At 47.2% G+C, this 26,185-nt stretch overlaps 1 protein-coding gene across 7 annotated transcripts in view; it reads right to left on the bottom strand.

The window, feature by feature from the left end:
- The window catches only part of LOC122383905 (set1/Ash2 histone methyltransferase complex subunit ASH2-like), a 52,093-nt gene that overhangs the window by 25,638 nt on the left and 270 nt on the right, over nucleotides 1–26,185 (bottom strand). Inside the window, exons 1-5 of one of the 7 annotated variants that reach the window (XM_043370763.1) lie at nucleotides 25,400–25,472; nucleotides 10,547–10,647; nucleotides 9,608–9,786; nucleotides 9,069–9,238; nucleotides 7,557–7,704 (exon numbers count right to left, since the gene is read on the bottom strand). In XM_043370763.1, coding sequence (XP_043226698.1) covers nucleotides 7,557–7,704; nucleotides 9,069–9,238; nucleotides 9,608–9,786; nucleotides 10,547–10,629 — 580 coding nt within the window. In that variant the 5' untranslated portion in view covers nucleotides 10,630–10,647; nucleotides 25,400–25,472. The other 6 variants (XM_043370767.1, XM_043370766.1, XM_043370765.1 and 3 more) reach the window with 6 other exon arrangements.

Raw genomic sequence — 26,185 nt, 5'->3', positions numbered from 1 at the left:
ACAGTTTGGCAAAGTGAATAACTGAATACCATTAAGATCTTTCGTTAAGTTGGACACATTTAGAACGTCTTCAGCTTCAAGGAACCACGTTCGCAACAGATGTAGATTTGAAAAGTTTGTTGAGATAGCGTACTAGGAAGGAGGTCTGTTCCTTTTAAAAGACACGGAAATGAAGCGCCTGGATGATGGATCTGTAGCGATAAATGAATACGACGGCGGGTGTTTGACCAGGAGCCGCTCGGCGCCCGGTCGCACCGAGTGGCGCTGCGCGTGTTGGGCAGCGCTGCCGTACCAGGTCGCGTCCGGCTGCCGCGCCAGGTCCGGCGGCCGGGGACCGACCCGCCGCCGACTGCCGCGCCCCGACCCGCCGCCGGCTGACAGGTAACGAGCCGCCCAGAGCAGCTCTCCAGGCCGCTCGAGCTCCAATCACCCTTACATAAGCCCCAATTAGCTAACGATGGAGACCAGGATTCACGGAGGACAGGCACCGCTGGGCCAGAAATGAATCTCGCTCGCACTGGACATGAAAATCCGCATCGCAAAAGTGAGTATCGCGGATTGGCAAGTTTAGAATGTAATGCGTCGGTGAGCGACAGAATTAGACCATTTTGTGATGCAATGAAATTAAGGAGTAAAGACTCATAACTTACAACCGATAAATGGCGAAACGATATCATAAACAACTTCTTCTATGGCAAAAACATTTCTAACATTGTTCTCAAAATTAACATAATATATGGATAAGAAAAGGAACCAAAATACCTTATCCAAAATGGAATCGAAAATTCATACCAAACTTCAACGCTAAACCTAGAACATCACCTGTCTGAGATACTGTTGTGAGTTGTGACCAATAATAAATACATTCTATTGCCGATTTTGTTCTTCCAAGTTCCAACATTAAGAAAACACGCTTACAGAGTCGTATACTGGGAACACTGAATTACAAAATTGAAGTGTCGCATCAATATGGTTTTATCTGTAAATATGTCCACTCGAAGCTCAGTTGGCGGAGCTCCCGGTGATCAGAGCCCGAGTTCGAGCCGCTCCGGCGCTCGATGACTCCTGACGGCAATGGTCTGCGGTAGGCGAAGCAGCCGCAGCCAGTTGAAGCCAGTTTGAGTGGGACGGACAGTGTCCGGCTCTGAGGGGCACGCTTAACCTTTGATATCTAAATGCTTCCGACATCCGGAATCGCCCCATTTTGGGCTGAAGGGTCAGGGCCTGCGCACCAAGCTCTGCTCATACATTCGATTTAATTTTAAAGCGTCATCATCATAGTAAATAACACGTTGATACTTAAAAGTTAATACGCCATATTAAAAATGAATCATGTTTAACAGGGAAAGGATTTAGTGACATATTATAGTGCATGTATGGCCTAAACTTTTGAATTCATTTTAAAAGGGGGAAAACGCAAGAAATTACCCAACGTTTCGCATTTATTGCTTAGTCATGGGTCAAAAAAAAAAGCCAACCGAAAGGATTTAGCTTGCAAGCATTGCAAGTACCAACCCACATACAAGTTCTGTCGTCCGTATCATAGCATAAATCTTCCGCGTCTCAGCAAACGCGTTTTAAGGCCGCCCCACACGGGACCTCGCATGCAGGTTGCGAGTTTTTGGGTTTTCGGGTTTCTTCAAAATCAAATAATACATCTTAGCTGAGTGACCCACACTACCATCTAACAAGCGAGTCTGCATGTTTTTAGCTTGCAAGCCACCTTGCATCGCATTCTAAAAGTTTATTTTGAGTCAACTTTCGATTTTCCTCGCTGCGAGGTCTGCGAGTTCTGCGAGGTTTGCGGATTTTTCGTTGGAGTCGAATTTTGGTTCGTTGCGCTGGTATTGTGACTATATGTAATTTTCTGAAGGTGCACCGGCTTCACTGCATTCATGAAGTTACCATAAGGGAACGGTCTAATCACTCTATGGATCAGCATTATGTCCGCAAACTCAAAACCCGCAAACTCGCAACCCGCATACGAGGTCCAGTGTCGGGCGGCCTTTACTGCACCCAGCGCCTTCTTTAACGTCGTCGCGTCAGCGCATCTGTTCTGTATCGGGAAATGGGACTATACGTGACCTAGGTCTGAGGTTGGCCGCTTCAAGTCATTTCTTAGCGAGTGGTTGGCAAAATGAAACATTGATAGATGAAAACACAGAACGACCGCATTTGGACTCCTGACACGACCGGAGTAGTTCGTTAAAGCTCTAGCTAGGTTAAGGATTGAGAATGATATTGGACCAAGTAACCTGCACGAGGGTCGAGGGTCGAGACCCAGGTCATTCACGTTATCATCATTCCAGTCGTCTGTGCTCTCCAGTCTCGAGTCTTGTGGATACGCGCTCATACACAAGGCTTGTTCATACGCGGAAATAGGTTAACAAACATTTCAGAACGATTTTTATGTTACCGCTTGAACGGAAATTTATCAAGCTGTCAAGCTAGACCCTTTTGAGTTTATACCTCAGTGAATTTCGTAGAGCATAGCAACAAAGTAACGCACTGCCATTCTCGAAATTCACGGAATTTATGGAAGTAGGTCTCCTGACGATTTGCCATCTCCTGTCCATAGTGCGTCAGTACTTGAAGAACCAAACCAACCAGCCAACAAACGAAGCACACGTGATGTTAATGTGATGTAAATGTGAAACTGTTCGAGTTTGGAATGCCCCGAGACCTTATCTGCGCCTAACTAGTTGCCGCTGCCGACCAAGTTAGGAGTGCATCTGACAGTGCAATCTCTGGTACGACTTCTTGGAACTGAACTCCTCTAATAATGAACCCGAAGCTGGGAGCGACGAACTTCTGAAGGACCGACCACTTCCAGGAACGCACAGCTACGCATTGGCAGGGAGCTGGTGCGGGGGCGGGACGCTCCAATCAGGCACGCAAGCGCGCTTCATTTGTACTCCAATGAACAGCTAGCTTTGAAGATGCCTTCGGAGACAATGCATCACGTGTGGCTGACAGGAGGGCGCTGAATGCCGCGCGGTACGCACGTCTCCAAATGTCACCAAAGGTCAACACTAAAAATGGGTCGTGTGAGCAGAGGCAATTGTTTCAATGGAATACTAATCGTGGCAGTGGAGAAGTAAAAGAAATGCCACACTTTGCTGCAAACTGTATTAAATGTGTTTCACTTGAGTGTCGAGATAACTCCATTAGAATGTGTCCAGATAATAACACACTACAAAAGTAAAAAAAGAGGTTATAAGTTACATACATGCTTCGACTAAACTTCTTTTCATACCAGCGCACTTCAAACGGTAGCTTAGCGTTACTACCAATTACATAGAAGACGAAAACCTCATGATATAGTCATACTGTCGCAAAGCGTCGTGACTTTGATTCACAGATTGTCGATTGCTAACATTACCAGAGTCTCTCGGGGCTCGCCCGTCCCCGTATTACCTCCAGCCACCCGTCACCCAGTCCGACAGACAGGTAGAGGAACGGACACGGAGGCGTATGTGCCAGGGTTGTATGATCACCTGATATTCAGTCTGAATGAATGTGCGACGGGGGCTGCCGTCGCAGTGACGTCCAACTGGGACAGTCATTGGTGGTTTTATTCACACCACGGTGCAATGATTGGAGTGAGACTGATCGCACATCAAAGCCGAAATGGTGGGAGTGTAATACGCAGGCGCTAGTTCTGCGGTTACGCGGACTTTAGCGTGGTGGCGGCAGACTTTCGCGAGCTCTACCTGCACTTTTACACGCTGGGTTGGACGATTCGAGTTTTATGGTGCCGGGACTTCGAATGAGATCATCGTTTCCACTAGATTGATACTCGTTGTCAGTGTAATCCTATCTGCAATAGTCACAGTCGATACCTACGCGAAAGTGGTACTTAGTGGTGACACTTCTCACTACCACGCATAGCGACATTTATAGCTTGCACACTAGCAGATCCAGGAAAGAGGCATTGGACGCTGCGGGCGAGCATATTCCCTAAAATGGGCACTCAATATCCCAATAGTTCTCGGAGTTCACTTCAATATGCGCCACTGGGTAATTTAAATCCAACTCTACTGATACAAGATGCTAAGGCTTCAAGCGACAAAGACTATATTCGTCGATTTTGGACGCTGCGGGAGGGCCAAAGGCCTCAAAACCCCGCCCACTTGATCCACCTGTGTATCAGCAATGCTGGAGTAGCCAACCAACTAGCTAGGAACCCTGTGACGACAATGAATGGATAAACAGTAAGCTGTGGGCGTATGTAGGTGTCACTACTCAACTACACAAGCGTGAACTTTTTTATAAGCTTTAAATGCCCAAGCAAGAATACTATAAGCACCTCAAAGAAACCAGTCAGGCGATTCCGTAGAAGCCTTAGCACGCCGGAAAACAGAAAATCAGAAACACCTACCAACTGCCATAGCCGCGCACAACTGGCAGAATTTCCGAGCCCTGCCGCGAGTCGAGGAGACGCTGTCAGTGTCAGCTTCAGGGGCGAGACCACAGTCGCCATTCAGGCAATATTGATTTCAGAGCGGCACCCACGCAGTAAAAGGTAAACGATATTATAACAATAAGAAAATATTTTCCCACCTACACATACGGTATAAGAACAGAGAGTGAAGAGTGACGTATGAAGCGGAATAATGGAAATGAGATAATGCTAAAACAAAGCGGATTAGTAGTCCGTATGTCCACCATGCTTTCATTGCTTACAGACGCCTGCAGCTACCTGTTAGCCGGTAGCCGGCATGGCTGGCGCATGACTGCGCATGTGAAGTAGTGGAGTTTCATCGCTATACAAATAGTCCGGTCCAGTATTGAACGGAGACCGACGGACGCAGCCGAGTCTCAGACACGGAATAGCCATGGTTCTGAGGACTGCCTGACTCGGCCTCCGAGGAAAACATGCAGCCGTCAAGGCCCGTAGCCGTGCACAGGCTGAAGTATCCGGCCATGCCCATCCATTAGCGAGGTGGGATGGAAGGTGAGGACCGGCGAAGGATCTGTCAACTCCCAAAGGGATGGCTTAAGACGAAGAAAGGCAGCAAACACAAACTCTCGGTGATCAATACCTTGGGTGACGAAAACAACTTCAAAGTGCGTAAGTTTCAACAATGTTGACCTTCGAGCCCAGGCAGAAGAAAACTCTAACAGGCTGAGCGCATAGCCTTCTCACAAGTTGGAAAGTTGCAGTGCTCTTCTTACAGGTAGTATCAGTCTTCCCAAAAATTATTACAGATATTAACCCGGCACCGCCTGGGCTATTTCCGTACCCATGACAGCCTGGGGGGTCGGATCCGACCCCCCCCCCCCTGTTATCTCGAGAACCAATGGTCGCATCGAGCCCCGCGAGGCGGCGTTCGAAAGGTCTCTACGAGACCTTCCCAAAGCACTCTTAAGATTTTAAGATTGAGGTCAACTTTCGGGTCAAGGTCAGATCAAAGTTCAAATTCTGGGGTTTTGCATGATTAGGCTTACGGACAGCGGAATCGATAGCTGCTGCTCGAAACTCACCAAAAATGACCTCAAAGACCTAGTGAAGGTACCAAGTGCGTATAGAGGTCATACTAAGTACGGGTCAAGGTCAGGTCAGGTCACGAAAGGTCACGGTTTTCACTTTCTACTACATGGGCGTGCGACACATGTTTTATGGCTTATTTTTCACGCCGAATCCGATGGTAATGGTTATATGTGACCCCAATTCACTGTGCTGGTGATAAGTGTGCATTGAAAGCATAAAGAATCGTTTATACCATACATAACATAACGAGGGCTAAGAAAAAAGGTCAATTTTTCAACTTTTTATTTTTGACATAAAAATGCATTTTTCTGGACGAGCTTTTTCACTTTTGTCCCAGGAATCTAGTGGTGCCATTTGTTTTCACATGCGATGTTCAGAAGTGTCTCTAATTCACGAAATGCTTATGACGTCACCATGCCCTATGCATGTTGGAGCTATTTTTTTACAATTTGGGGGTCAAAAATCAGAATAGAAAGTTGAAATTTGGGACATCTAATGTCCTAATAGAGCTCTATAACATATATTCCGTTTTTTGGAAATTCTAAGAATTTTGGATTTCATTAGCTGTTTAAAAAAAATATATAGTTTTTTTAATTTTTAGGGGTGAAAAACGCATTTTATGGAAAATCCGAGATAGCCATTTTAAAGAACTCGTTGAGCTGCGTCTATTCATGTCCGTAATTTGCAATTTGCTTTAAACACTGATTTTTGGCGATTTTTTAAACATTAACCACTTTTTGACTAAAAACGCCATGTAATTACATCACTAAAGTCGATATATCTCCAAAAATTTTGGATTTTTTTTTCTTAAAAATTGCACAGGAGACGTCAAATTGATGGGGGAGAAGGTATGCCAAGTTTCAAGTTGATAGCGTAAGCGGTTCATGAGTTATTCAAGAAAAACGGAGGGGGGGGCGGATCCGACCCCCCCCCCCCCAGGCGGTCGCGGGTTAAGTGTAACGTATGGGAGAAAGTGGCTCAGGCCCCGATCCGATGCCATCCGTCCCCCAAAAATGGTCAAAAGCAACTTCGGTAAATGTAATCCATCTCAATCGTTGTTTTGACGTCATTCGGCACGCTAATAGCAAAATTAAGCCAGCTTCAAATTTCGACAGGAAGGTTCCATAGGGGCACCCGGCACATCAAACGCGTCAGAATGGGACAAACATTGTGCACACCCCCCCCCCCAAAAAAAAAACCATCGGTATCACGCTTGGGACCGCAGCTTAGGTTTTCTATTTTTTAGCAACGAGTTCTCGTGTTTCATTCCGACGCATCTGAATAGTATTCGTGTCACTAATTTCGATACGCTGATGCTCACCTGGCCACCAAAAGTCCTCGCAACGCAAATGTCTGGGATGTGGGTTTCACTTGAATCAGTGCTTGATGGGGCATGACAAGGCGACACTGGGCGCCCAAACACATCTTTGGGTACAAAATAGCGGCACAACCTGGGATAACCCACAAGTAGTAGCTAACCAAAGCGATCCAACCGATCGGAAGTTCATGCAATGGTTAGCCAACAGTGACAATTGCTGGGTCAGTGTCACTTGACAGCCGATATCTCAAAATAATAGGTATTTTACCATTACACACTTACACACTTTTAATTTATCCGGTTCAAAGAAAACTACTCAATATAACAATATAATTGATACATCTCCTTCAGTAGTTATATTACGTATTGGTATTTCTACGTCTGGAAATATATCCGTCTTCAGCGATCTACTTTCACGAAGTAAATATGGAATGAAGCCGTAGTTTAGCGCCAGCTAGAAAAATGAAGTAAGGTACCTAATTTAACGATCCAATTAGGTATATAGGTAGCGCATACCGGAAAGCAAACACCGCCTTGTTTTTGGTATACCGTGCCATTGTGCATTGGATACCGTTGAAAGATATCAATGGAGTGGCGCATGCGCATACAGTGCTTGGTGCGAGCGTCAGGTGCTGTGTAAGCGCGCGAGCGCAGGTGATGTGTGGGTGTGCGGGCACAGGACAATGCGGTGGCGCGACAGCGCGTATTCCGGGTCTCTGCAGTACCCCGTTCGCGGGTACTTACCCTCGGGCTGCGCCTTCTTGAGCTGCTCGTAGCTGGGACGGATGAGCGCCAGGTTGGTCTGGCGCAGACCGTACATGGGGCTGGTGTCTCCGGCGGCCTCCTCACAGCGAAACAGGCCCGACGAGTCCTTGACTAGCGTGCGCTGGATCTGATGGCACACGAGCGAGACGGCGAGGAACGGTCGGACCGTCAGACGAGCGGGGAGACCAGGGACGGGTGGACAGACTAGGCAGACGCAAAAATGTACAAACCAGTATAGCGCCTTTTGGGGCGACTAACGGAGCGAGCGAGAGGGCGAGCCTTGCACGTGCGAAATTTCGAGGGGGTACCTCCAACTGACTTGTGCACGGCACCCTACTAACCGGTCTCTAGCGATGTGCCAAATTTGAGCACAATCGGCCCAGCCGTTCTCGAGATTTAGAAGCGGCACCCTGCACGTGCGCACGTGCAGAATGGGTCCCAACTGATTTGTGCACGGCACCCTACTAACTGGTCCCTAACCGTGTACCAAATTTGAGCGCCATCGGTCCAGCCGTTCTCGAGATCTGGAAACGACCCCTGCACGTGCGCACGTGCAGCAGCACCCCAACTCTGGCACATGGATATGCAGTGCCTAGTGGGTGCCTACCTACATGCCAACTTTCAGCGCAATCGGCCAAGTAGTTACCGAGATATTGCAACAATTACAAAACTGACACCTGGTCGTTTTGCGCGTGGCACGTGCATAAGGGGTCACCCACATGCATCGGGAATAGTCCAATACTTGGTAGAAGGAATGAAGCTACCCTACAAAAATTACCCCGTGTAAATCGGTCAAGTGGTTGCTGAGATATAAGCCTCGCAAAAGCGTCCGCACGGCCGGCCGGCCGGCCGGCCGGCCGCACATACTCAGAAATTTCCGTTAATCTAAGGAAAGACTACGCTCGCTTCGCTCGCTCCGTAATCATTCATCGCTATCAAGTATAGGTACTCATTTCAAGTATAGATATAAGAGGCAATGCATTAGAGGCGTTACCAAGGCCCACGTTTCATACTATACACCACCCAGCACACGAATCTGGACTGTACCGCGTTTCTTCAGTGCTCCGTCAGCAGCCTGATAGTTATCACGTCCAGCATCGGCACGGCACTGCCATCTCCAAAAACCACAGTCAGCTGCAGTCTGTCCCTCCAGCGCAGACCGTACGGCTCTCGCGAGATTAAGCGGTAGGTTTTGCACTTTTATATCTCAGAAACTAATCGATCTACGATGAAGATATTTTACACGATCATGGCCGGCTTGTGAACCACGAAGTCGATCGCATCTTCAACACTTAAAAGCTTAAGACAGCGAAGATATAGCCTGAAGTACACTAAATTTTCTAGGTGCAAAACTTACCGCTAAAACCCGCGAAACCAGTCCTCCGTCATGTCATGTTAACATGTCAGCTCACCTATTTTCCAATGTCACCTCTACTAACCGCCTGCCTCCCTGACTCGCCCACCCAGTCAGTCTCGCCGGCCGGCACCCACCGTCTGTTTCCAGCTCTGCGTGGTGCGCCGCGCCATGGTGGTCATGCCCTCCCAGTGCATCTCGATCCAGGGAACGATGTCCTTGGCCAGCGAGAAGATGGTCCGGCCGTCGTCGCGCAGCGCCGCCTGCTGCAGGTTGGCCAGCGCCGTGACGCACATCTGACTCGATTCTGCCGTACAGCCGGGGGAACAGCCGGCTGGTAACCGGGCACTGCAGTCCAAAATAAGAGCTACCGCTAACCGCACTCAGGCGGGAAACATAAGATTGTTGTCACTATGCCTCTTAAAGGTCAACGAGCGGCCAACCGAAGGCGAGTCGGGATTCCCGTTTGTGGCTGTTCAGAGAAACTAATGAACAAGCAACACAAGCACTATAGAAAAGATTATCATTAGTAATTTAATTGTGATTGACGGACGTGTTGACTGCGAGTTCACTGATAAGCTGTCACTCATATTACTCATAACTTTCATAATTTTCAACACAGCGGTTGACCGTAACACCGGTGTCACCCCGCCGGGCAGCTGGTGATACCACTCACGGGCCTGGTGTTTTTTGAACGTCTCCAGCCGGGTGTTGGAGCAGTTGCGGCAGGTGAAGGTGTAGTTGGAGAGGAACGGTACCAGCTTGCCGAGCTGCAGCGAGATGCACGACTCGTGGTGGAACAGCAGGCAGCCGCTGCACTGCAGCTCCACGATGTTCAGGTTACGGCCCTTGCCACTGCGAAGCGAAATATGCAGTACATAGGGTGACTGTGGCTATGGTGTCAGCACGAAATAGCGTAAATACAATAGCATATTTCTAAACAAAATCATCTATCGGAGGACCAAATGGCAGGCAACATCATGAAACATTAGCTGGCAGTACGTTCACGCAATGCCCAGTCTTTTAGCGCTGCCCGCCCCTCGTCATCGCTTGACATCCGGTCGGATTCCGTGTTTCATTTCAATAATAGGTATAGGTAGATCACCGGCTCAGGGCGCGTCCTTATCAAACAAGTACGCGTCTGCGACTATAATTATAGGTAGAAGTTACAAGCCCACATGTTAAATGCAGAAAGCAACGTGTGGCAGCTGATCATGATCATGATCATGCATGATTATGGATGCTTTGTATCCTAGATATGTAACTCTTTGTATCTGTTAAGAGGGGAATAATAAATGTGGTTGTATTGAACAGAGGCCGATCATCTGCAGGGCACTAAGATTAGGCACTGTTAGCAGAATGATCATGAAAATATCGATACAAAAAAATTTAACTGGTTAGTGGTTTGAGGCCAAAGGACAAAAATAACAGATTTAACCAGCCTTGCATCATACTTCCGGCACTCAGTTTAGCTGGCAATTAGTTTAGCTTTACACTCAGTTTAGCCACCGGCCAGCCAGATATGGGCTGGGACTTGGGCATGCAGTTTTCTTTTGTACGTCCATGGCGCTGCACAAGTAGGGGAGTGCTTCCTGACCCAGGCCAGGGCACTTACCAGTAGCCACAAAACTCTTCCTTGTGCTCATTGTGTTTTTGGCTGGCTTTACCCAGACTATCACTGGCATTTTCTGGCTTCATCTGGCACTAATAGCTGGACTGAAACATCGGAACACGACATATGTGAGTGTCATGGTGCTACACATGGGTTGCCAATAGGCCAATGCCAATGGGCATTAACACTTTGGAACAGGGCCAAGAAGAGTTCACACCAAGGTAATCTATCAGCCTGCAGCCACATATGAGTACTGAGTAGGTACATGACCGATAATTGTTGAGTAAACCTTTGTCCGCACTTCCTCTTCTTGGCATTTGTTCCTCAAACATTTCGTCGTTGACTCAAATTTTCATCTGAGTATTAGTCCCTTTAACCCATTAGATACGCTTGGCAGCTTTTGCTGCCACCGGACAAAATAGCGCCGCATTCCTAAACGTTGCGATGAACTTTCAAGTTTCTCACCAGTACGGAAGACCAAAACAATGCACGTCATGTGCGCTCCGAATTATTGATCGAGAAAGTGAATGTGCTGAGAAATGAACAATTTATCGCGGGGGTGCAAGGGGCGCGCAATGGCGGCCGTGCGGCGGACACCAAAGAAGTAAGTTGTGAAGTTGGTGTGAATAAATGTTACCTTTTTATTATTGATTATTGTAAAGAAATGTGTAATTATCACTGGAAAGAGCTCAGGTGCGACATCAATTTCTCTAAATATCGCCAATCGTGCGCTATATTTAGGTGGCAGCAAAAGCTGCCAACCGTATCTTACGTAGTCAAAAATGGAGCAGTTACGTCCTTTTTGCTGTGCCATTCGTGAATGAGCAACAATGTCTGGCTATATGGCGCATAGTGTAATGCCCCAGTTCTTTGCCTTTCCAAAAATGGTCATTTTCGGGGTCTCTGCTATGCATTCTTGTCTGCAGAGCATCGCATACCAATGCACTACCAGGCGTATAATGTATTCCGCCATAGCTGAAGCATGATCTACGCTCTAACGGAGTGATGCGGACAAACTGTCATTAGAGGTGCCATCCCTTAAAAGGCACGCCATCGCCTAAGGGAAGGTGGTGCCGTGGCTCTATAGCGAACTTGAAGAGGGGCGCCTTTGAGGCCTATGGGGCCGCCCCCGCCCCCATACAAAAGAGGGGCGCCTACAAAGGTCATGGCCATGATGGCGCATCTGCACGAAAGAGGGGCGCCTGCATGCCGAAGACGGGCGCCTATGAAGCCTCAATGTGAAAGAGGGACGCCTGTAAGGTCTATAGGGGTGCATCTGTTGTTCATAGGGACACCTTTATGCGAAAGAGGGGCGCATTGTATACGAAAAGAGGCGCATTGCACAAGAAAGAGGCGCGCCTCTGAGACCTATAGGGGCGCCTTTGATGACCAAATGGGCGCTTACCTGGGAAAGAGGGGTTCCTATTAAGCTTTAAGGGACGTCCGCCATGTGAAAAAGGGGCGTCTGGGACTTGAGCGCCCTTACGAGCGGTCCGAGGTCGCCGGAAAGTTTGTATATGTCTAGCTCCTGCTGCACTATCCTCCAAAATAATTCAATTGGATTTAGGCCAGGACTGTTCTCTAGCCCAGGGGTGTAACTTTTGCTTTTGAGATGGGGGTGCACTTGGTGATGGGGGCGACCTTCAATGAGGATAGGGGCGCTTCCAAGGTGCATAGATGGTGCATACATTATACATTAGCGTCGTCACGGGGGACAAGCGGGGCAGCTTGCCCCCCCCCCCCCCACCCCCGACCGGGCTCCCCCTGAGATCAATGCAGATCCGATGAGATTTTGGGGTCGGCCAAAAAATGGGGGTAGTTTTCATGAATGGCTGTAAAGTCAAAATCGGTTGGAGTCGCGAGTCCCAACCAGAGTCGGAGTGAGAGTCGCCAACATTTTCAGGACTTTGACTCCAGGCTCGAACGTATCATAACTTTGATTCAATCCATGTCTTGGCTGGTGTTAGCTGAATTTTACACTCGGTTTTCAACACTGTTGTGGAGCTGGGAGCGACCCCCTTACCTCCTCTCGGGAGCAGCGCTCCGTCCACGCGCAGAGACCGGGTCCGTCTAGTACCTACGCTGACACGAAATTTTAGTGTCAAGACCATTAGCGTCGCCACGGGGGGGGGGGGGCAAGCGGGGCAGCTTGCCCCCCCCCCAACCTTCAACCGGGCACCCCCTGAGATCGATGCAGATCCGATGAGATTTTGGGGTCGGCAAGAAGTGGGGGTAGTTTTGAAGAATGGCTGTAAAGTCAAAATCAGTTGGAGTCTTGAGTCCCAGCCAGAGTCGGAGTGAGAGTCGCCAAAACATTCAGGACTTCGACTCCAGATTCGAACATATCAAAACTTCGATTCAATCCATGTCTTAGCTGGTGTTAGCTGAATTTTATACTCGGGTTTCACCAGTCTAGCACGCTGACACGAAATTTTAGTGTCAAGACCTAGCTCGAAAAATTCGGGGTTGGGGTCGTTTCCGACTCTGGCCAAAGGTCTGTGACATGTTCAAGTGCCGTTAAAGTACCACAGGGCTAACGAGGGCCGTGCGTAGGCTCCTAAAAAGTCCCACTGAACTCTAAGAAGGGATCCCACGCTAGCTTCCGAGGGACCCAAACTGACCTCTGAGGGCCCTCAGGCCGGCACTTATGAACACCACTACGATCTTCCACCGCTGATTCTGAAGGCTCGGGCGCAAATCTTTGAGAGCCACTTTGGCAGTCCTTTTAAGGGCCTCCGCCGGTCTCAACAGCCCCATATTGGCTTCTGAGGGTCCATCGGTGTGCAAGGGGCGGACCCATGGTAGTCTCTGAGGGCCCTTTCGACTTTGATGACCATCCTTACGACAGGCCTATGAAGACCTACACGGGCCTTATCATAGAGGGGCCACGTGTGCCTCTGAGCAGGGCTGCGAGGTCGGGGTCGGAGTCGGTCGGAGTCGACAGCTCTGACCGGAGTCGAAGTCGGTTTTGGAAGCCGGGGTCGGATTCGAGTCGAAGGCACCGATAAATCCATCACGGAAACTGAGCATGCTAGAATATGGATTTTTTAGAAGGGCGAACCGATTCCCTGGATCATTTGCAACTCTTTTTTCTGGATAAGGTTTGGGATCATCTGCACGGACCCGTCCGAGGGAGGGAGGGGGAGGGGCCCTACAGACCCATTGTATCCTTCCCATTAATAGGCTCTACCCTGCTAAACTAACGTAACGGGTAATGCGTTTTTAACTGACGTAACTGATTTTGCCCAGGAAATCCTAAAAAAATACTTTCTACATTTCATAGCTAGAGGAAAAACTGCATCACCATTGCATTCCTCGCGCGCCATGGCGCGTCGAGTGACATATAAAACGTGTAAGTAATGACTATAGAAAGGCATGATTAAAGACCAAATTGGATTTTGTCCCCCCCCCCCAACCGAAAATCTCTGGCGACGCCTATGGATGCAGATGAGTCCAATGGTACAAAATTGGGTATTATGAAATAGAATTGAATTCGTTTGCACGAATATCAATCAATCAATTGAATTTATAACGAATGGCATTTTACTTTTTTATTCCAACCTCTTATAGAATTGGGGTGCCCTTTTTATGCTCGTCGACTGGCGAGACCCACTTTTGCTGGAATCACCTTTTTCATTGGGCGCCCTTCTACTGCTGGGATCGCCTCTCCCTCTCTCCTGCTGAGGTCACCCCTCATTCTGCTCGGCGAGACTTACTTCTGATTGGCGCTCCTCCTCTGCTGGGGTTTCACTTTTCTGCTGGAGTCTGACATTTCCCTTGCCGGGTATGCCCTATTTTTGCTAAAGGCGTCCCACCATCTCTGCTGGGGGCGCCCCCGGCCCCACTGCTGCTGGACGAGCCCAACTTTTGCTCCAGGTGCCCCTTTTGTATTAGGGCGCCTCTCTTTTTTAGGCATCCCTCTCCCGGTAGGGCGCCCCTTTCTGGTGTGGCGCCCCTTTCTGCTGGGAGCGCTCCTCTTCTTCTGGGGGCGCCCCACTACTGCTTGACGAGCCCAACTTTTGCTTGAGGTGCTCCATTTATATTGGAGTGCCTCTCTTCTTCTGGAAGCATCCCTCTTCTGGTGGGGCGCCCCCTTTCTGCTGGGGTGTCCTTCTTCTGCTAGGGCACCCCTCTTCTGGTGAGGCGCCCCTTTCTGCTGGAGTCGCCCGTGTTCTACTGAGGAAGCTCTTCTACTGGGCGAATCCATGCTTGAGGTGCCTCATTCATACTGGGGGCGCCTCTCCTCCGCTGGGGCGCCAGTCTTATGCTTGACGATCCCAACCTACGTTGGAGGTGTCCTACTTCTGCCTCGGGCGCTCCACTTTTGCTGAGAAAGTCCCGCTTTTGCCGGGGTGCCCCTTTCACCCATTTTTGGGGGACGATACGACTGGACGCTTCCAAAGCCCGCAAGCATCACGACGCCGGTCACGAGACGGAATGTAGCCGGGAAATCACCCACGCCATCTGCTCAAGAGCTTATCGGTGTCGGGCGGCGTGTGGTGCGCCGCTTAGCCTATGGGGGTGCACTTTGACGTGATGGGGGTGCACTTTCAGGGGATGGGGGTGCACCTGCACCCCCATACATATAGAAAGTTACACCGCTGCTCTAGCCAAGTGTCCTTCTCCCAGATATCGTTCAGATGGTCATGGGACCGCCAAGTTCCGGAAATGGGCGCCGATGACCACTGTAGCGCGGGCGCCAAAAACCCCAGTTCATCATCATCATCATTGTTCCGGAAGATTGATGAGATGGAGTACCTACCGTCCAGCATAAAAATGCTGCCTGACCGGCGGGACACCATGCGCCGTTTGAGCACACGGCAGTGGTGACCGCCCTGTGAATGCCAAATGCACGTTTTTTCGGTATGTTTTCTGTGTAGTAGTCGGCATCGACATCGTCTTTTGCTAGATCACGTCCAGCTGGTTCAGCTCAGTTCCTGCTAGGACATCGTGCTAGTTCGGCATACCATTGCGGCGAGAATTTTACGCCGAAGTCTGTCGAAACTTGGGCCGCGTTTTCAGCCCATTCTCGTTTTGATGGTCCGTGTGGTGAAACCATTTAAACGGAGACTCGTCGCCAAACTAGACCCGTTTTTAAATTCTTACTCAGTTTCCACTCTTCTACCGACCAGATTTTCCGTTTCGTGCAAATCTGAGGGCTCTGGGCTTGCTCATTTTCGTTAATTTTGGCCGTAGGTACCAATGGTCAAGCGCCTTCAGTCCAAGGGTGTTCCTCCCTTATCAATGGACAACATTATCCGAGTGATCCTTATGAATAAGACTTTTGATCAGGTTCTCCGCAGAATGGTCAAATTACCCAGGTGCTTTCTTCATGACGATGTTGGCGACGGTTGAGACGCAGGAGGACCATGCTAATTGGGGTTTATACCTACGTGACGCTACTTGTCCCTAAACTTCTTCCACTGCAGCGCTTGTTGGTGAAAACGGGGGCTTAAAAGTGTGCGGCAGCGTCCTTCCATGTGTTGCCAGCTTGGAGCATGCCAATAGCGCAACTACGAAGCTCTCACTGTAAAGCTGACCGTCCATGCTTAGGCGTTCAGTAAATGCGCTGTTCAATGGTTAAACCGGTTAAACAATTACCCATACCAGTAACCCCCACTCGTAGAGGTCAGCTTTTCAGCTAATCTCCGCTTCAGAGAAGGACTCAGGGGCACAATTCGTTCAAATTAACGCGATAGCACATTGGAACACATTGGAAACACGCCAAGTTGTTTTAAATAAACGGTCGACGGAAGTAAACCTTCGTCGCACCCTGTATAAGATTGTGTGGGGAGGGAAAGCGTGTGTGAGCTGAATTAGTGAGAGAAAGAATGTTATCTCTCAGAACGAGCTGATCTGTTAGCTGATGTCTTGATTTTGAGTCATTATTCTTGAGAATAATTGGCTACGGTCGTTATTTGCAGGCTACGGTCGAATGGAAATCCAAACAATAACACATATTCAAGACCATATCTGGTACGGAAATAAAATAGCTCGTGAAAATTGTACAAGCACCGATAAGAGACACTCTGTGGCAAAGGTTGTTGGTATCGAAACATCATTTCCTCGCGGTCTTGATATGTTTGTGCTTTGAAATGTGACAAACTACTCCATTTTTGACTACGTAAGATACGCTTGGCAGCAAAAGCTGCCAGACCGGAAACGTACACTTCCGGTTTCGTGATCTGGCTAAAAATGCACATGTGTTCTCCTAGAGGGTGCCTGACAAACATATGTTAAAATCGCAGTGAAAGTCGACAAAAAAAGTTTTCGGCTCTAATGGGTTAAACACAACAGTAGGAGTTTAGGGTCCCATTCTTCACACCCGCCTCTTATGGCCGCCTTATATGGCCTCTTTAACCATACACCACCAAAAGACCCCAGAAACCCGCTCGCATGGCACTAGCTCAGGATAACCCCAATCCCTTGACTAGGACCCTTTGGAGATCACACTCCCAACTCTGAAGCAAATGGGGTGTGCTTAGGGGACAATATTCCACAGTCCACAGTCCACACCCAACCAACCAAATATCATTTTGACCTTTCACCCTTGATGAGAGGGCACTTACATACACATGAACTGAAACGAAACAAGTCATGCCTCTACTGTTCTCCCAGATGTGCGATCACCATGGGAGTGGAGATACTGGACACCCACTCCCACTAATGGATCCACAAGAGTGGTACCTGGGTGGTACCTATTGGATGCTGCGGGGGAAGGGGGCATACACCTACAAATTTTGACGTAATTAAAAACGTTTTTTCGATAGAACCACTTGCTTCCTTTCATTGGCTTTTGACAATACTTTGGTAGGTAGGTACCACTCGGTACCACTGCTTAGAGGTGGCTTAAAGTAGGCACACCAAAATCATTGAAATGATCGTAATTCGTAAGTCAGACATCATACCTACCTACCAATAGACTGAAGCACAACAAACAACATTCAAAGTGCAGTATCAATAGTCTCAAACAAACTTTCTGAAGGAGAACTACATGACTTAACCAGACTGGAAAAAAATAAATACACTTCCGCGGACGCCCAGGGAGTCTCATGCGCCGAAATTCGGTGCAAGCGATTTCGCCTAAATTTTGGCACATTTTGTGCTGAAAGTTGAAGCTTATTTGCGCCAAATTTTAACCTTAATTACCATTTAAGCACATGAACATGCTTATCTATGCCATAAATGTTGAAGATTGATAACAAAGTAACAAGGAGTCTGGATAAAAAGCCAGCTAAGCGAGAATATTTTCCATCAACTCACGATCTCAGAGGTCTTCCAAGTTCCAAATTGACGTGAGGACACGAGCCTAGCTTATGGATACAGTGCTTCAATATGATACATCTGGGTGCACCAGTCGTTGCTCGTTTTGCATATCCTCTTCCCATCCGCCACTATTAACTACCAGCTGCCTGGCCTATGGTGCAGCCAGCCAGCTGTGCTGCCAGCTGCCCGACTCCTTGAGCGCGCGCCACGCTGCAAACGTATGCCAGGGGCCCGGGGCTATCTCTCGCCCCTTCGCCGTGACTTTCTGCAGCGGCCTTTTTAATAACCAGTGCACTATTGTTATTCAACTCCAAAACATAAATCAGGAATATCGCTTGACATAGCACCACCATCAGAACAATCATCCAGAGCACAGAACTTCGCTCATCGTACTGGGCTGCATGGAAAGTTTGTGTGTTTCTCCTCATGAAGCCCGGTGAACAAACTACCTCCCGAACGTAAATGCATGCTCTATTACAGGGAATACGCAGACCCCTGGGTTTAGTTTTCTGACCAGTCTTCTCGAGCCCTGCAAAACCCCACTTAACCCGCGTCCGGCCGGGAGGGCGGGGGGGGGGGGAGGTTGAAAACACCTGCGGTGTTTCGCACATATCTATATAACGGCGGCAGCGGCTCCGCGCCGCCGTTTTTGGCACAACTGTTGATGCATCTTTTCAGCATATGTTGTGAAAATTTCAGACCTAGGGCTCTCAGGGTCAGGCCACCAGGTCACGTCAAGTGACCTCACCTCAGAAAAAGTTTAAATCCTCGTCATACCTAGCTACACCGACTGAACAATCGCCTTGAAACGTTCAATGCTTAACCCGCGCCCCACTGGGGGGGGGGGGGAGGGGGGTATTCATAGCCCCCCCCCTCCCGTTTTTCTGCAATAACTTCCAAACCGCTTGACGTATCGACGCCAAACTTTCAGTACCTTCGGCTGCATCAATTTGACATCTTGTGTCAAAATTTGAACTTCGTAGCTACCATACGTCGACCGGAAATGACGTCAGAGTGACGTCATGTTCGGCCGATTTCGACGCAAAACATTGAACCACGGCAATCGCTCCCAAGGGCTCAGTTTTTAAGCTAGCTCCAATTTCTTTGCATGAGAGGACTCAGAATAGACTGCCAAACTCCTATCTCGGATTTTCGAAATTTTGAAAATTTCGAAAATTTTACATTATAAAATTCAAAATTTACATGTTTGCATTTTTTTTTCAAAAAGTTTTTGACTTTTCGAAAAAAAACGGAATATACACTGCTGAACAACTGATCTCTGTATGTGATAGAACGCGTTATTATAACTAACTCTAGCAAGTTTTAGCTAAATATCTTCAAAAATGGCCAAGTTATACGCATTATTGCAAAAAATTCACAATTATTAATTTTTCAAATCAATTTTTCACCACGTATTTGACATCGTACGCCAATATAAATAGCACCATCGTGTTCCTGAGCTCAAACTGCATCCAATAGACACATTTTCTGTTGAAAAATTATAACTTCAAAATTTGACCTTTTTGACCTGAAAGTGACCTGACCTAAGCTAAATTCGACTCAAAATGACCTCAAATGACACAGACGACATCAAATTCGAAATCTTTGGCCTAAATGGACCATAAAATATGTGTCACGTGACCGACGCATGATATAATATTTTCGTGACCTGTGATGACCTGAACTTGACCTGAAAATCAAAGTACAATTTTGGTACCCTCAGGGTATCTAGAGCAGGGGTCGGCAAATGGTGGGGCATGCCCCCTTTGGGGGTAACGGAGCCCTTTCGGTGGGGGTAATGAGGGATTCTGAGAAACCTATCTTTTTCGAGTTTGTAGCTCCAGTGATGGAGCCATCGTGACTATTGCATCCCAGGATTCAAAGATTAGCCCAGGCCAAAGGAACAGCACACATTGATTAAATACCAATTTTCACGTACCTGCTCGCCTCACCATCTCACCCCTCCGTACAGTCGTACAAAAGCAGCTGCAACTTTTAACCGTCGCCCGTCTGTTGGCGTTTCAACAGCCGCTAACGTAAGCGGGAGGAGTCGATCGGACCCCCGCGGCCTCTCGGACTCTGAGATGGAGCTGTGCATAAAAAAGACGAGCGTGCTACCCGTGACAATAGGAAGCCGCTGCTGCCCATTTTTAAGGTCCTTGGTCATTCCGTCTCATTCAAGAGGGCAATGATAAGTGTCGAGAAAATCGGGACCCGCTATAACTTCTTGAAGTGAGATTTTATGGCTCAAGATGATCTCCAGAAAAAGCTCATAAGCCAACGGTCATTATGGGTCCAGATGCCAGTTTTAACAACAGAAAAATAGCCGCCTGCCGGAATTTTTTGCCTAAAGATCGTTTCACATATGGAGCGTAAACGGTAAAGCCCTATCCGCTTACGTGCCCATCGCGTTTACGCTCCGTATGTGAAACGGTCTTGACGCAAAAATTCCGGCAGGCGGCTATTTTTCTTTTGGTAAAACTGGTCTCAGGTCGTGATATTTTCCGGGCTGTTAAAAAAAATGATGGGCTCGAGGGTACAATTTGGTCGTGATCCAATACCTTTTACGCGAGCTTTTAACAAAAACCACCCGCCGCCCCTACATATACGTTACGTACAAGGGTTAAATGTGATATAGCATGGGCGGCGGAACGGGGAGGGCACCGGGGCACCGTGCCCCTTTGACTTTGGCATTTTAACATTAGCCCTATGGGCGTTGCATGGAAAGAATGGGACCAAAAGTCGGCAGTGCCTCCCTCCACCTTAATTGAAGGTGTTACGCCGCTACTGGGATATAGGTATTAAATGTTTTGTGGAGGAAGTGTCATGTTTTAAATTTGATGCATCGGAAATGCAGAAATACCCAAAGAGTTCCAGGACGGTATGGAATTTCAGTAAACTTGGTTGTGTGACTTTGTCAGCAATGGGGTCTGGTAGGTGGGGGTAATGGCCCTGCCTGGCACCCAAAAAGGGGGCACGGCCCCGAATGACCTGCCGACCACTGATCTAGAGCATCTGTTCACGAGTGTGTGAACCAAAAATGAGCCTGATCTGACTTGTAAGACGGCGGCAGGAGCCCAAAACGTGAACAAGCCAAAATGCTAATAATTTTTACTTTGACCTGACCTGTGACGTCATCGGTGACCTCGATGTCAATGAAATTAGGTTCCGCTCGACAGTTTTTCCGGGGCTATCAGACGCCGTTTGAATTTTGACGATCGGCCCAGTAGTTTCGGAGTTAGCTAGCCACCCCCCCCCCCCCCCAGTAGGGCGTGTTATACGCAGTCGCAGACCCCAGTGGGGCGCGGTTTAACCCGCGCCCTGCTGGGGGGTCCCCCTTGTGGTTTTTCGCGAATATCTCAAAAACGGCGGCGCGGAGCGCCGCCGTTTTTGGTACACCTTATCATACATCAATTCTACACATGTTGTGAAACTTTCAGACCAAGGTCATGCAAGGTCAGGTCACCAGGTCACTTGAAGTGACCTCACCTCATAAAAAGTTTCAATGTCTGTCATAGCTACACCGAAAGACCGATCGCTTTGAAACTTTCAGCGATTGCTAAGAGCAATAGCATGTACAAAATGTATATCTCGGAATTTTGATATCGATGACCTAAGGTCAGGACAATTTTGCGACCTCCCCATTATAAGTCAATGGGAGAAAATTGAAATGCGCCTCTTTTGGACGAAAGACATTATAAACACTCCCAAACACTGAATTACAAGTGGTTTAGACACACTGAACATGGAAATGGTGTCCGTGACCCTTGTTTATGCCCTGAGGTCATCTTAGGTCACGAATGGTATCTAACAGTTTTTCGCAAATAACTTTTGATAGAGGCATGCTAGAGCGATGAAAACGCCTTATATGTGTTCAGCTCGACGATACAGATCGACTGATATGCAACATGACCATTTCCGGTCAGGTCATGACCTTGACCTGAGGCCAAATTTTCAAGTTGACCTTTCAAGGTCAAGTTATAGTTCATTCGATGCGTCTTGACGAGAGGAACACGATGCCGGTAAATGTAAGCTCGTACAAGGCTTGGGTCAAAAGTTATTGCAGAAAAACTGTTTCCGAAAAAATCGGTTATTTTTGCAGTTTTTGCCCCCTGCAGGCAAAACCGTTGACGTTAGGTCAATTCTGAGAGAATTACTCAGAAAGGGCGTTAATAGGGCTATCGAATGCGCTTTTCCGCGGCGCTGTAGCTCTATTGGTTCCCGAGTTATGCGTTGGCTTCTTGGAAATTGTCGACATTCGACCTGGAAATCGGCGAAATTTTGCCTTCAATGACCTCTGGTGACCTGACCTTTGACCTGACCAAAAAATTGACCAAAGTGATTTGCTCATTATTTTTGACGCTCTGTCGAACGCCGCCTTTCGCGTATCGCTACGTGGCCCAGGAGCCGAGTTAGAAGGGGGGGTGTTCAAACACCCCCCAGCAAGGCGTGGCAATCCAGGACCCCCAGCCGGGCGCGGGTTAATGAGAGCAACAGTATGTACAACATGCATATCTCGGAATTTTGATATCTGTCACCTTGTCAGGTCAATTTTGCGACCTCTCCATTATAAGTCACTGGGAGAAAATTGAAAAGCGCCTCTTTTGCACGAATGGTGTTCAAAACCCTCTCAAACCCTCGGTCCATGGGTAAAAATAACACACTAAATCGGAAAAATGCACCTGTGAACCCTCTGTGTGCCCCTGGGCCTGAGGTCACTAAGGTTATGAACGGCTACCAGCACATTTTTGGCTATAACTTTTGATAGAAACATGCTAGAGCAACAAAAACACGTCAGATGTATTCAGCTTGATGATACGGACCAACTGATATGCAACAAAACCATTTCAGGTCAGGTCATGACCTGGACCTGAGGTCAAATTTTCAAAACGACCTTTCAAGGTCAATTAATAGTTCATTTGCCACGTCTTGACGCGTGGAACACGATGCTGCACACTGCACAGTATATGCACAGTATATAGAGGGCTAGTGTTGGGTAGGTAGCGCTTTCATACAAGCTTGTCATTACCGGTATTAGTATATACTAGGTCAGAGTGGACAATTGCGACTCTGTTGATACATATATGTAACAGTAAAAAACTTAGGTTTTAGGTTAGGTTGTAGGTTTGTAGGTTTTAGGTTTTAGGTTGGTAGGTTTGTAGGTTTTAGGTTGTTAGGTTGTAGGTTTTTTGGTTTTTTGTAGGTTGTAGGTTGGTAGGTTGTAGGTAAATAGGTAACCTAATTGCTAAAAGGTTAGGTCACGTTTGATTGTGTTTTTTCTTTTATTTCCAAGACATATAAGTATCATTTTTGGATTCAGGATGTCAAATAATGTAAGAATATGAAAACTTTAGCTTTCAACAGTCACTCGGACTCAATGTACCGTCATTCGGGGTGACTTTGTAAGACTTTTGCTATTTTCTTCAATGCAGGGGAGATCTGAAAAGATATTTTGAACCAGGGTTTGTTCTAAGATACCAAATGGGGAATTCTGTGCATGATGGTGTATATCTGAATATTTAAAATCACTCCCTTATGTTTTATTTTTTTGGTTAAAAAATTATCATTGTCACACCAAGGTCGGGGTGACTATGATACCCCTCATTATTTGCATTGTAAATGAGTTGACTGGTCAAACAAGCACAGCAATGGGGGTGTCTATGATAGGTCTGTTTGTTTTAAAAAAAGTATTTTGCACCAATGCAAACTTGATGGCTTTTTTCTTCAAAACATAAAGTGATCACAATTCACCCACTTTCGGACGCATGTGGTCACAAAACACTTAAAAATAACACTTTAAAAATGTCAAACTGTAACTTTTGTGGGCAAGCACAACTGGCAAGGAGCCAAACATGTCAAAAATGGTCACATCTTCACATCTTGTGTGGTTTTCCTTCTCACCAGGTACAATCACAGTACTCTTCCACGACTGCGGTAGCATCGTTCATTTCACTTTGAATGCATGACACATGGTACCGTAAACTGGGGTGACAATGATACCCGGGGTGACTTTGATCATAGACCAATTTTGGGCCTCAAATGAGCAATTAGCTGCTGTGAACTGTATTTTCTATGCCAATAGTTAAATAAAGCAATGAAGCATTATATCAAACACTTTGGGTCCCAGTTAGAATAATCATGTTCATGTCACAGCTTGCTTTTTTGTTGTCATTGGCATGAAGTATAAATTCGCTAGCATCTCCAGCAAAAATAATGGTAAAGATGAGAAAGACCCAGATAAAGAAAGAGAAAGGAGAGGCTTAGATACTGATGATGGAGGATGAGCATTGAGCTGCTCTATCTCAGTGGTAATTGGAGCGTCAATGGGAAGTGAAAAAGACAATCAGCTGGGAGGGGCATGAACAGTGTGGCAAGTGGTCCCACAGCCACCAGCAGACAAAGTGTGATGTAGAACAGGTAGCCTCTGGCTTAGGACATCTGTGACTGTTACTTAATCTTGAAGTCAGAGGTTAAAGTAGCTAATTTTGCTGCTTATAGCTCTGTAATGTCAGTTTAGACCCAGAGCATGCAACTTTATTTTAATACCTCAATGATTCATAGTTTTACTGTAAAATGTGTGAGTTTTTGTCAAGCAAAGCCTTTGATTTTATTCAAAACATGTAATTTTATCACACAAGCCCCTTCTGAGGGCTCCTATGGCACAAATAAGGTGATTTTAATGTAGTGATCATAGTCACCCCGACGTCTGGGTGAGAATGATCAATTTTTTGGTAAAAAAATAAAATATTTATGATCAATTTCAAGGCATTTATTGTACTCAGTTAGATAGAGAATTGTCCAATTGGTATGATGAAACAGTTTCCAGAGTGAAATCTCAAGTGATATACAAGATATTGTACCAAACTGGTCAAAAGTGATACAAAGTCACCCCGGTTTACGGTACCATTTCTGGCAGTTTTCACACCTTTCCCACTTGATGTTCTTGTCCCCTGTGGCTCCAGGGGGGTTCCACCTCTCACAGATACTACACTTTTCCTCCTCCCCTGAGTCTGGCTCCTCTGCTGACTCGTTTTCTTTGTCTTGCTCAGCGAAGCTTCGCTTCTTTGGTTTTGTCCCTTGCTTTGTCCTTTTCTTGTGTCCCAGACCCTGATGGCTTGAGGTGCTGTGCCTGTACTGCCATCCCTGCAAGAGCAGAGATCCTTTGCCCCCTTTTCCTGTGGTTCTGTGGTTTTCCTGTGGGCTATCATAGTCACCCGGTCCCGGGGCATTATCATAGTCACTCCGACGATCTAAGTCACCCCGAATAACGGTATACTTTTACCAAAAATATTATTAAGCAGCCAGGTGTAGGTCATAACTATGAGCCATGCAGTTTCAGCGTTAACTCCGGAATCTGAGTCGGTAAGATTTTAACGACTCAAACTTGAAATCAGACTCCAACTCCGGACAAAACTGTCGACTCAGAGTTCCGACCGACTCCGACTTCCGAGTCTCCGACCGCCGAAGCCCTGCTTCAAACGACCAAACACCAGCACAAACAATCAAACTGATTATTGAATCTCAGTGCCCTGAATCTCAAACACCACCATGAGGAAAAATAATGCATAATATATCGGTGGAAACTGTCACCTGCCGGCTATTTGTCGCGCTGTAAATAATTGAATTCCAAATCAAAGTCAAGTGCTGTTCGTTTGCAATTTTCTTTTTAACAGCTTGTTGGAAAACCTAGGCTTTTGATTGGTGAAATTTGCGTCGTCATACTAATCACCAATGAAATGCCGAGATATGCTGGCAATAGTTTATCAATAGTTTCCATATATGGCAAAAGCGCCAGACTAGTTTCGAACCACTTTTCAAACTGAACACTAAAGAATAAAGCTTGGAATAAAGCATGGCCGCTCAAAAATTGTTGTACGTCATCTAAAAAATATCTTTAAATGACGTACTTGGGCTTGAACAGTTGGAATAGCTCAAGGGCCCTGTTTCACCGGTGATAGCAGCAAGCTACTATCAAATTGCGCGAGCTGACGTAATGTGATGACGTCATACTGCTGACGTAAGGGGCAATTCTGGCGCACGATTGCCGCAATATTGTTTTACGTCATCAACTAAATGTTCGAAGTTTACGTCCAAATTTTCCTTGAACCCAACTTATTTTAAATACATTATATTAAGAAATATATATATTAAAAATAAATATACTATCATGACTGCGTAAACTCTTACTTTTAGAGGCTCATACGTCACTTAGTGCCGCGGCCAAGGTCGCGGCAATCGTGCGCCAGAACTGCCCATTACGTCAACAGTATGGCGTCATGAGATGACGTCAGCTCGCGAAACGTGATAGCAGCGTGCTGCTATCACCGGTGAAACAGGGCCAAGGAATAGCTTTGGGAATAGCACTGTTTTCAATTA

This window comes from Amphibalanus amphitrite, unplaced genomic scaffold, assembly GCF_019059575.1.
Source record: "Amphibalanus amphitrite isolate SeventyFive unplaced genomic scaffold, NRLGWU_Aamphi_draft 000176F_arrow, whole genome shotgun sequence".
NCBI classification, from domain to species: Eukaryota; Metazoa; Arthropoda; class Thecostraca; order Balanomorpha; family Balanidae; genus Amphibalanus; species Amphibalanus amphitrite.
The sequence above is the reverse complement of the archived record's forward strand: the minus strand, read 5'-3'. Positions and strand labels throughout refer to the sequence as shown.